The 10,129-nt window shown below is 38.1% G+C and overlaps 1 protein-coding gene across 1 annotated transcript in view; it reads left to right on the top strand.

Annotated features, from left to right (window-relative positions):
• Nucleotides 1–445: 445 nt before the first annotated feature.
• The window catches only part of LOC107653735 (neurofibromin), a 61,285-nt gene continuing 51,601 nt past the window's right edge, over nt 446–10,129 (top strand). Inside the window, exons 1-16 of the mRNA XM_016440550.1 lie at nt 446–716; nt 3,645–3,788; nt 4,556–4,639; nt 4,796–4,986; nt 5,069–5,175; nt 5,313–5,380; nt 5,967–6,042; nt 6,138–6,295; nt 6,900–7,073; nt 7,261–7,389; nt 7,566–7,640; nt 7,743–7,874; nt 8,968–9,102; nt 9,186–9,299; nt 9,396–9,475; nt 9,569–9,692. Of these exons, the coding sequence (XP_016296036.1) occupies nt 657–716; nt 3,645–3,788; nt 4,556–4,639; nt 4,796–4,986; nt 5,069–5,175; nt 5,313–5,380; nt 5,967–6,042; nt 6,138–6,295; nt 6,900–7,073; nt 7,261–7,389; nt 7,566–7,640; nt 7,743–7,874; nt 8,968–9,102; nt 9,186–9,299; nt 9,396–9,475; nt 9,569–9,692 (1,851 nt within the window). The 5' untranslated portion in view covers nt 446–656. The remainder of the gene's footprint in view (nt 717–3,644; nt 3,789–4,555; nt 4,640–4,795; nt 4,987–5,068; nt 5,176–5,312; nt 5,381–5,966; nt 6,043–6,137; nt 6,296–6,899; nt 7,074–7,260; nt 7,390–7,565; nt 7,641–7,742; nt 7,875–8,967; nt 9,103–9,185; nt 9,300–9,395; nt 9,476–9,568; nt 9,693–10,129) is intronic.

Here is a 10,129-nt window from a genome sequence, read left to right as displayed (position 1 = left end):
CACTCGGGTTTTCATCTCCCCTCTGCACCGCTGCTGTGCTGCTGCTGCTTCGCTGGATCGTAGGATTCAAACTTCCGGCACTGTCATGGCGGCATGCTGCTGTTTCTGACACCGACCAGACCGAATACCGAGCCGCCCCTCGTTCGGCCCTCAGCGCGGCGCGGATCGAGGAGCGCAGGGGTCGCAGACCGCGTAAAAGGCGTCCTCTCCCCCTCCACTTCAGCGGAGGTGCTGGCGTGAGCGGCCATGGCGGCGCAGAAGCCCGTGGAGTGGGTCCAGGCCGTCATCACCCGATTCGACGAGCAGGTCAGAGCTCCTCTAAACCTCTCTGAACGCCTCGTCTGCACGGATGCGCAGTTACGCAGCTGTCGCTGCGCGTCTCCGTTCTCATTCTGATGCTGTTGTGTTTGCACTCGGGTTTTCATCTCCCCTCTGCACCGCTGCTGTGCTGCTGCTGCTTCGCTGGATCGTAGGATTCAAACTTCCGGCACTGTCATGGCGGCATGCTGCTGTTTCTGACACCGACCAGACCGAATACCGAGCCGCCCCTCGTTCGGCCCTCAGCGCGGCGCGGATCGAGGAGCGCAGGGGTCGCAGACCGCGTAAAAGGCGTCCTCTCCCCCTCCACTTCAGCGGAGGTGCTGGCGTGAGCGGCCATGGCGGCGCAGAAGCCCGTGGAGTGGGTCCAGGCCGTCATCACCCGATTCGACGAGCAGGTCAGAGCTCCTCTAAACCTCTCTGAACGCCTCGTCTGCACGGATGCGCAGTCACGCAGCTGTCGCAGCGCATCCGTGCAGCCGCTGCGCGTCTCCGTTCTCATTCTGATGCTGTTGTGTTTATATCCTGTAACAACGTTAAATGCATGGGACGCGACTAGTTTAGTAGTACATGTTGCTCAGCATCCTCTACGGAACCTGGAACTACGTTCTTACCAACTCTAAACCTAAACAAACCCTACTAACCTAAAATCATAGGGCAAGGGTTCATCTCGAAAATCAGTCCTCCTAATCACTTGACTACTGATTTTAGGGTTAGGACCTGTAGTAACGTGCCTGTCAGACAATTATTATTAAAGAAAAAGCAGAGAGCAGTGATTGGAACAACATTCTTATTGACCAATCTCTACTCTTGAATTTTAGGGATAGGTTTAGGTAGGGTGACCATACGTGCCATTTTCCCAGGACGCGTCCTGGGAAAATGGCACGTATGGTCACCCTAGTTTAGGGTCAGGGTCGCCCCTATGCGGGACGTGTGCCATCTGCCAGACCACTATGACCCCCAAGCCAAAATAAGATATCTTTCGCATTTGATTTAACCCGGCTTTAACTGCCACAAACACGTAAATTCCTCATTAAAATAAATCCATAAATTGCAGGTTTCTGGTATATGCAATAGTTTGTTTTTGTGTAGTTGTAGTGTTTGATTTAATGCAAATTTAACCTACATACAAGAAGAAATAACAGAATTTTGTGAAACAAAACTTCACAAAAAGAACAGGGGTGTATGCGAGTATGTGCGTAGATATTAAGACAGTTTCTTGGGATTTTAACCACTTTGTACCACTGTACCATGTGTTGCTTCTTAATTAATAATTGAATTTATTTAGTCATTTATTTTACATTTATCTGCTTTTGTAATTCACATTATGTGAGATGAGAGTTATTGTTTATACTTTCACTTCATATTTTGTGTCCCACATGTGAACCAACATCAGAGCTGACCCTTGATTGATCCACACAGCTTCACTTTCTCATCTAAGAGCTGTGTCATCAGTTTAATATCTCTTCAGAGTTGTACTGGGTTATTAGGTTACTTCAGGTGGTTTCAGTGAGGTTTGTTGTGTGACGTATAGCTGAGTAGTCTTATGCAATGATGACTGTCCCTGTTTAGTGTGGATCCTACTGGTTTAAACCTGCAGTTGTACTTATGAAACAGGTTATAAGTTAGAAATTTAACCCACTGTTTACCAGACAGGCGAAAGCCTGTGAATGGTTAAGCTAGCATGTTTTCTTTTCATCTTATTTGAGTTGTTTTAACTGCATAAACCTGCCTGTGTTAAATGTCAAGACGTTTTTGACTAAAATTTGACCAGACACCAAAGAAACATTGACAGACCTAACAGACCGTCATGACAGACACAGAAATTGTCATTATTTACTCATCCTCATATGTGACCCTGGACCACAAAACCAGTCTTAAGGGTAAATTTTTTTCGAAATTGAGATGTATGCATCATCTAAAAGCTTTCATAAGCTTTCCATTGATATATGGTTTGTTAGGATTGGAAAATATTTGGCCGATATAGAACGATTTGAAAATCTGGAATCCGAGGGTGCAAAAAAAATCAAAATACTGAGAAAATCGCCTTTAAAGTTGTCCAAATTAAGTTCTTAGCAATGCATATTACTAATCAAAAATTAAGTTTTGATATATTTACAGTAGGAAAAGTAAAAAATATCTTCATGGAACATGATCTTTACTTAATGTCTTAATGATTTTTGGCATAAAAGAAAAATCAATAATTTTGACCCATACAATGTATTTTTGGCTATTGCTATAAATATACCCCAGCGACTAAGATTGGTTTTGTGGTCCAGGGTCACATATTGTTCCAAACACATTTAACACATTCAACTCACAAAAGGCAGGTTTCTGACAGGATATTGTATTTATATATTTGTTTTCATTTTAATTTTGGGGAAACTTTCCATTCAAGAGCAAAATTAGGCGAGGTCCGGGAGAAATATGTTGTTTATGAGCAAGTTAAACTGGCAACACATGAAGAATATTTCTTTTTAGGCATCATCTACTTGAGCTAAGTAAAGGTACAAGCCACTAGCTATTTCTGCCCCTCAAAGGTTCCTGAAGGTACTGCAACAACAAACATTTTTGGATACATAAACCAGTTTCCGCATTGAGTCTTTAGCCTGATTTCTTTAAGCGGTAAATACCAGATTTGGTGGCGTATACACACTGACCAGTGTACTTGTAAGCCTCAGAGGCTGTCCAGTCAACAGTTGGAGCACGGAGGAAGCCTTGTTAAAGAGGCCTGGTCAAGGGTGGCTTGTGGTCTGTGTCGGGATCATTGCAGTTTGATTGAAGTTCAGCGGAGATTAGGGGTGTTTTGTGATGCTAAGCCTGGCCTAAGCTCTGGATAATCCCAAAATGGGATTCCGTGCCGCTGATTGGTTTTAGCAATTTTCTTTGACTTGCTCTTTGAAACTGAGATTTGCTACTGTTTACTTTGTTGTAGCCCAGAAAGTAAAAAAAAAAAAAGTTTTCTCATTGATTAAAGAAAAAGTTCACCATCTAAATGTTTACATCATGATTTGCTTACCTCATATTGTGAAATACAAAGGTGAATTTTTGAAGAATATGCTAGCTACTCTTTTGCATGTAATAAAAATAAATGGCAGCTGGGGCTGTCAAGCTACAAAATGACAAAAAATTACCATAAAAACACCATAAAAGTGCTCATGCGCTATATTCCATGTCTTCTGAAGTCACACAATAGATTTATGTGAGAAACAGAATGAAAAGAAAATATCTCTCATTCGGAGAGTTTGTCCTGTAAGTGGGTTGAAACATCTTCTGAACATGTATTTGTCTGTATCTGAACACTGTGTATGTGTGTTTGTTTTTAGCTTCCTGTGAAAGTCGGCGTGCAAAACACACACACTAAAATCAGCACCGAGCACAATAAGGAATGTCTGATCAACATCTCCAGGTACAAATTCTCCCTGGTCATCAGTGGACTCACCAACATACTGAAGAACGTCAATAACATGGTGAGTGTTTATTCAAGAGTTGGTGCACAAGCACAATAGACGTTTACAAATGGCGTTAATGTATATTTTTAATATATTATGATATGCACACTTCCATTCAAAAGTGTTCAAGGTCAAGAAGATTTTATGTTTTTGGAATAGGTCTCTTATGCTCAAAAAGGCTGCATTTATTTGATTAAAAATAAAGTAGAAACAGTCATATTGTAAGAAATTATTAATGTTTAGAATAACGGTTTTATATTTTAACACATTTTAAAAATGTGATTTATTCCTGCGATGGCAAAGCTGAATTTGCAGCATTACTACTCCAGTCTTCAGTGTCCCGTCCGTGATCCTTCACAAAACATATGCTGATTTGGTGTTCAAGAAACATTTCTTTTTATTATTAATGTTGAAAGCAAATTTGCTGCTTAATATTTTTGTGGAAACCGTGATACTTTTATTTTCCAAAGAACAGCATTTATTTGTTTATTTTCAATGTCTTTACTGTCACTTTTGATCAATTTAATGCATTATTGCTAAATAAAAGACAACAGATACAGATATTTTTTGTTACTTTCACCTTTGTTATTGATCCTCCAGTATATCAACATTATGTCTTTCTGTCTAGTTATTGATATTGGCTATTAAATATATTGGTCGGTCCCTAGGCAGGAGCTACTGTGAGCGTTTGTTCTAGACCGTTGAAGACGGTTCTTTGTGCTAGAGCTCTATGGCACATGTGCTGGTCTCTCTCTCTCTTAGTTTGCTATCTCTGTCTCTTACAGCGGATATTTGGAGATACTGCAGAGAAGAACCTTTTCCTGTCCCAGCTTATCATCATGGACACACTGGAGAAGTGCCTGGCAGGGGTGAGAGATGGCTGCAGACCATTCATTGTGTCTCATTTCATGAGCTGTCACCATTGTGCCATTATTGCCTTTTCAACTTAATTTTGAAACGAGATACACATCTAGATGTTGATAATTCCTATAAACAAGTCCTATAAACTCCCTTTCTCTCTCCAGCAACCAAAGGACAGCATGCGTCTGGATGAGACGATGCTCGTCAAGCAGTTATTGCCCGAGATCTGTCATTTCATCCACACGTACCGTGAGGGAAACCAGTACGCGGCCGAGCTGAGGAACTCCGCCTGCGGGGTTCTGTTCTCTCTGAGCTGCAGTAACTTCAGCGCTGTCTTCAGCCGCATCTCCACCAGGTACATACGACCCCTTGTGATTAGATGGAAGGAATGAATGGATTTGACCTCTCTGATTTTCTGTCTGTCTGCTTTCCTGCAGGTTGCAGGAGCTGACCGTTTGCTCTGAGGATAACGTAGACGTGCACGACATCGAGCTCATCCAGTACATCAACGTGGACTGCTGTAAATTGAAACGCCTCCTGCAAGGTTTGATTGACTCAAACTCAGGGTTTAATATTCTGAGCTGAATAAAGTTGTTGTGGGGAATTCTGGAGAAAATATTAGAGTCAACAGGAAAAGTATCTATTTTCCTTTGAATGTGTCAAAGTCTTTTCTTCTTGCAGAAACTGTGTTTAAATTTAAAGCCTTAAAGAAGCCAGCCCAGTTGAGTGTCATCTACAATTTAGAGAAGGTAGGTGGAATAATAATAATAATTATTATTATTATTATGTGAAATATTACAGCAGTGTGGCTCATATAATACAATTTAAAATAACAATATAATAATTATTTTTATTTTTATTATTATTTTTAATTTTATTATATTATTATGAATATATGGAGAAATGTGTGTAATTTTATATATAATATAATATAATATAATTTTAATTACATTGTGACTTTCAAGCAAGAAAAAGTCATGGAAATATATTAATTTAATACATATATTAAATAAATGTGAATTGTTAAATATATAATATATATTCTATATTAGATTTGTAAATAATTATTATATATTCATATAAATAAATAATAATAATAATAATAATAATATAAATAAATACATTTTATATATATATATATATATATATATATATATATATATATATCAGTTTGTAGCATTTTTTTCGTATATCATACTATAGATTTAAATGGTTAATTTAACATTTTGTAATTTGTTTGTGTTTTGTATAAAATTTTCTCTACTTCTCCTAGTGATGTCCTCTCTCAGTGCAGGAAACATCTGCTGTGTGTGTGTTTTTTGATTGAATTTGCAGGCGTTCTGGAACTGGGTGGAAAATTTTGCTGATGAATTCACCAGGTTGTACCAGAGGCCTCAGGCGGACATGGCTGGTGCGTCCACTGAAAACCTCACTGTACCATATCAGCATTGCTTTGGAGAGGATATGTGAATCTGATCTCTGTGTGTGTGTGTGTGTGTGTTTCAGAGTGTGCTGAGAAGCTGTTTGATCTGGTGGATAGTTTTGCTGAGAGTACAAAGAGGAAAGCAGCCGTTTGGCCCCTGCAGATCATCCTCCTCATCCTCTGCTCTGACATCACACAAGACATGTCCAGAGACACGTCAGATGACTCGAAAGACAACAAGGCAAGCATACACAAACTTGTGCACGTGTACTTCTCAGGATCACCTCTTGATCATTATTGTTCTTAAATTATAATAACTAATGATAGACAGATTAAATAGCTGAATAACTTTTAAACATTGTAAATACTGTGTAAAAGAAATGTATTTTAATTGGGCAATTTGTGTATCATTTGCCATTTTAAAATGGTTATTTATTTGTTTTTATTTCGCTTTTATTTCTGTTTTTATTTATTTAAGCACATTGTATGCTATAAAAATAAAATTAACGAAATAATGAATATTATTAATTAATGGTTTTTCTGTAATTTTTATATTTCAATTTTCATTTATTTAAAAAAATGAACACACACATATGGCATTATATCGGCCACATATAAAACCCATTTGAGTCTCACTAATGTTGTAAAAACATATATACACACCCTTCCTCACACACATACTAAACCTAGACAACTAGTGTACATCACACAGTTTGTATTTTATAAATAGTTTATTTCGACAACCCTCACTTTTTTGTAAAATATTCATACTATAAACTATAATTAGATCTCAGTCTCTGAACTGTTTACAATATGTATTCACGTGTTGCTTTTTTTCCCTGTAGAAACTGTTTTTGGAGAATCTACGGAAAGCCTTGACTGGTCACGGTGGAAGCAAACAGCTGACGGAAAGCGCAGCTATTGCCTGCGTTAAACTGTGCAAAGCGTCCACATACATCAGCTGGGAGGATCACTCCGTTATCTTCCTGCTGGTGCAGTCCATCGTCATGGATCTGAAGGTATGGACAAATATGGCTCCTCATGGACCTTTTTATTTCGTTTTTGACTGGTTTGTATAGTTGAAAGTAGAAAACCCAACAAACACTAAAAGAAACCCAAACCTGGTGACTCGCAGTGGCTCAAAAGTGTCTAAATGTTTCATGTTGATGCTGTCCTCTTCATTGATGGCTTTCTCTTGACCTCCAGGGGTTGCTATTTAACCCAGCTAAACCCTTTTCCAGAGGTGCCGGGAGCCAGAGTGCAGACGTGGACTTAATGATCGACTGTTTTGTCTCCTGTTTCAGAATCAGCCCTCATAACAATCAGCAATTTAAGGTGTGTGGACAAGTCAAGTCAAATTTATTTATATAGCTCTTTTCACGATAGTTTGTTTATAATTTCTTAATACCTTTATGCGTTACGTGGTGATATTGAGAATTTAGAAACAATTTATACATCGTTCCAATGACATGCACAGACTTGACCTAAATCTCTGGTTCTTTTTCTGTAAGGTGTGTCTGGCTCCGTCCTCACCTCCTACCTTTCATTTCGTGCTGGTGAATTCTCTCCACCGAATCATCACTAATGTAAGAGCTCCTGGTGTCCTTAGATCACCTCAGAGAGCTAGGATGTCTGATTCACTCCCAGGGTGTCCAAATGTCCTCTGTGTGTCTTCCGTCATGTTCTAGTCCCCGCTGGACTGGTGGCCGAAGATCGATACAGTGTACTGTTACTCGGGAGAGCTGCGGCTCATGTTTGCTGAGACTCTGGGGAGAGTGGTGCAGGGCTGCAGCAGTCACGCCCCCCTCCGGATGACCTCGGTGAGACGCCCGCAAAACTTCTCCGATTGAAGATCACCTCTAGTGTCCATGCTGAGAATAGTATATTTGCGTACTGCACAGTTTACTGCACGCAGCCTACTATTTTTAGACGTAGTATGTGAAACAGCATAGAGTACGCTACAATACATTTTCCAAACAGGCCATAACATCACTATGTTGAGAAATTAATTCATTGAGTGGCAAGCAGTCATCTCAGAAAGGAATACAGCAGTTTAGTATTTTTAATTCTGTTTTGTGAAGACTTTTTGTGATGACTCGAGAGATAGAAATCACAGATAGACGTGTAAATGCTACCTAAAAAAAGAATGGGGGACTGTGTATAAATAAAATGTATGAACAGATGAACGAATTAAATGTAAGTTTATGAACAGTATATGATATATACACAAATTAATAGATTAAAATGTAAACTTTATGAACGCATCATATTTCGCTTATCTTTTTATCTTTGTATAATATATTTATACTTTATATTTTAAATATATATAAAATCTACTATTATATCCATATTTAATTTATATTTTTTCTATATTTAAATATTATAACATTTTTAAACTATATTTAATATATATTAAAAATGTTTTTTTTTTTAAGAAATCTCATATATTCACCTAGACGGCATTTATTTGATCAATACTACAGTAAAACGGTAATATTGTGAAATAGTACAATTTAAAATAACTGTTTTGTATTTTATTTATCTTTCAAAAATGTCATTTATTCCTGTAATGACAAAGCTGAATTTTCAGGAGCCATTACTCCAGTCTTCAGTGTCACGTGATCCTTAAGAAATCATTTTAATATGCTAATTTGGGACTCAAAAAGCATATATATTTATCAATATCAATGTTCAAAACAGTTGTGCTGCTTAATATTTTTGTCTAAACGGTAATGCATAGATAAATATTACGTTTTTAAAATATTAACAGCGTTTATTTGAAATAAAAATCTATTTCTGTCACTTGCGATCAGTTTAGTCCATCCTGTCTGAAAAAAAAAAGGCTTACTGACCCCAAACTTTTTGCCCAGAGCTTTTTGTTTTTCTATTTCATTCTCTCTGTCTTCCTCTCAGAGTTTGACCTTTAAGGAGAAAATGAGCAGTCTGAAGTTTAAAGAAAAAACCACTGATCTGGACACCAGGAGTCACAAGTATCTGCTTTTGCCTTTGGTGAAGCTCATCCATGCAGATCCCAAATTGATGCTACATGTGAGTGAAGAGGCTTAGCTTTCTTTGGCTTTATAAAGACATGCTCTGTCGTACTATTAATGTCAGGTGTGTTTGTGAATCAGAATCCAGATAAACAGGGTCTGGAGGTCCACAGCAGCACGGCAGATCTCATCACAGGCCTGGTGCAGCTTGTGCCGCTTGCGAACATGGGGGATATTTCCCAGGAGGCCATGGAGGTGAGGTCATTGCATCTCGCTGTTTATCTGGTGCCTCTAGCATGAGTTTAGATAGCCTGTATGTAAGTTTTCAGTCATAATCTGTGTCTGTCTTAGGCTCTTCTGGTCCTGCATCAGCCTGAAAGCATCGAGCTGTGGAACCCAGACGCTCCTATGGAAACTTTCTGGGACATCAGGTAGCTCCTCAGTGGACACGACTCCAGTTAATATGTGCTGATAGAAATGAAACTTTGCCCTGTTGATTGTGTATGCATGTATTGTCGGTTCAGTTCTCAGGTGCTGTTCTTCATCTGTAAGAAGCTGTTTGGTCATCAGCTGATCAGCAGCACTGAGATTCTGAAGTGGCTGCGAGAGATTCTCATCTGCAGAAACAAATTTCTTCTCAGGAACAAAGTGAGTCTGCACTCTCACCTGCACACATGGCATTATGGGTAAAATGTTTGTATATCCTTGACTACATTATCTGGACATTTCTAAAAACATTAATTACCTCTTCCTTTTTTAATCTTTCACTTTTATTTTTGCTCTTGTTACTGTTATCTGGCTTGTTTGTATATCCTGAACTGTACAAATAAAATGTCATTTTTTAAAAATAAAAATGAATATAAATTATTATTATATATTTTATAACAACAACAGCAAAAATAATAATGATAACTTTTATGCTTACTTTTATTATTATTATTATCATCATTAATTGTGTGGCGTATATAAATAACCTGCACAGTGTGGGGTACAAATAAAAAATCAATATTGAAAATAAAAAATAATATAAATTATTGAGCACTTTTTCAGTACAAATAATAACTTCTAATAATAATAATAATAAT

This window comes from Sinocyclocheilus anshuiensis, unplaced genomic scaffold, assembly GCF_001515605.1.
Source record: "Sinocyclocheilus anshuiensis isolate Anshui unplaced genomic scaffold, SAMN03320099.WGS_v1.1 scaffold315, whole genome shotgun sequence".
NCBI classification, from domain to species: Eukaryota; Metazoa; Chordata; class Actinopteri; order Cypriniformes; family Cyprinidae; genus Sinocyclocheilus; species Sinocyclocheilus anshuiensis.
The sequence above is the reverse complement of the archived record's forward strand: the minus strand, read 5'-3'. Positions and strand labels throughout refer to the sequence as shown.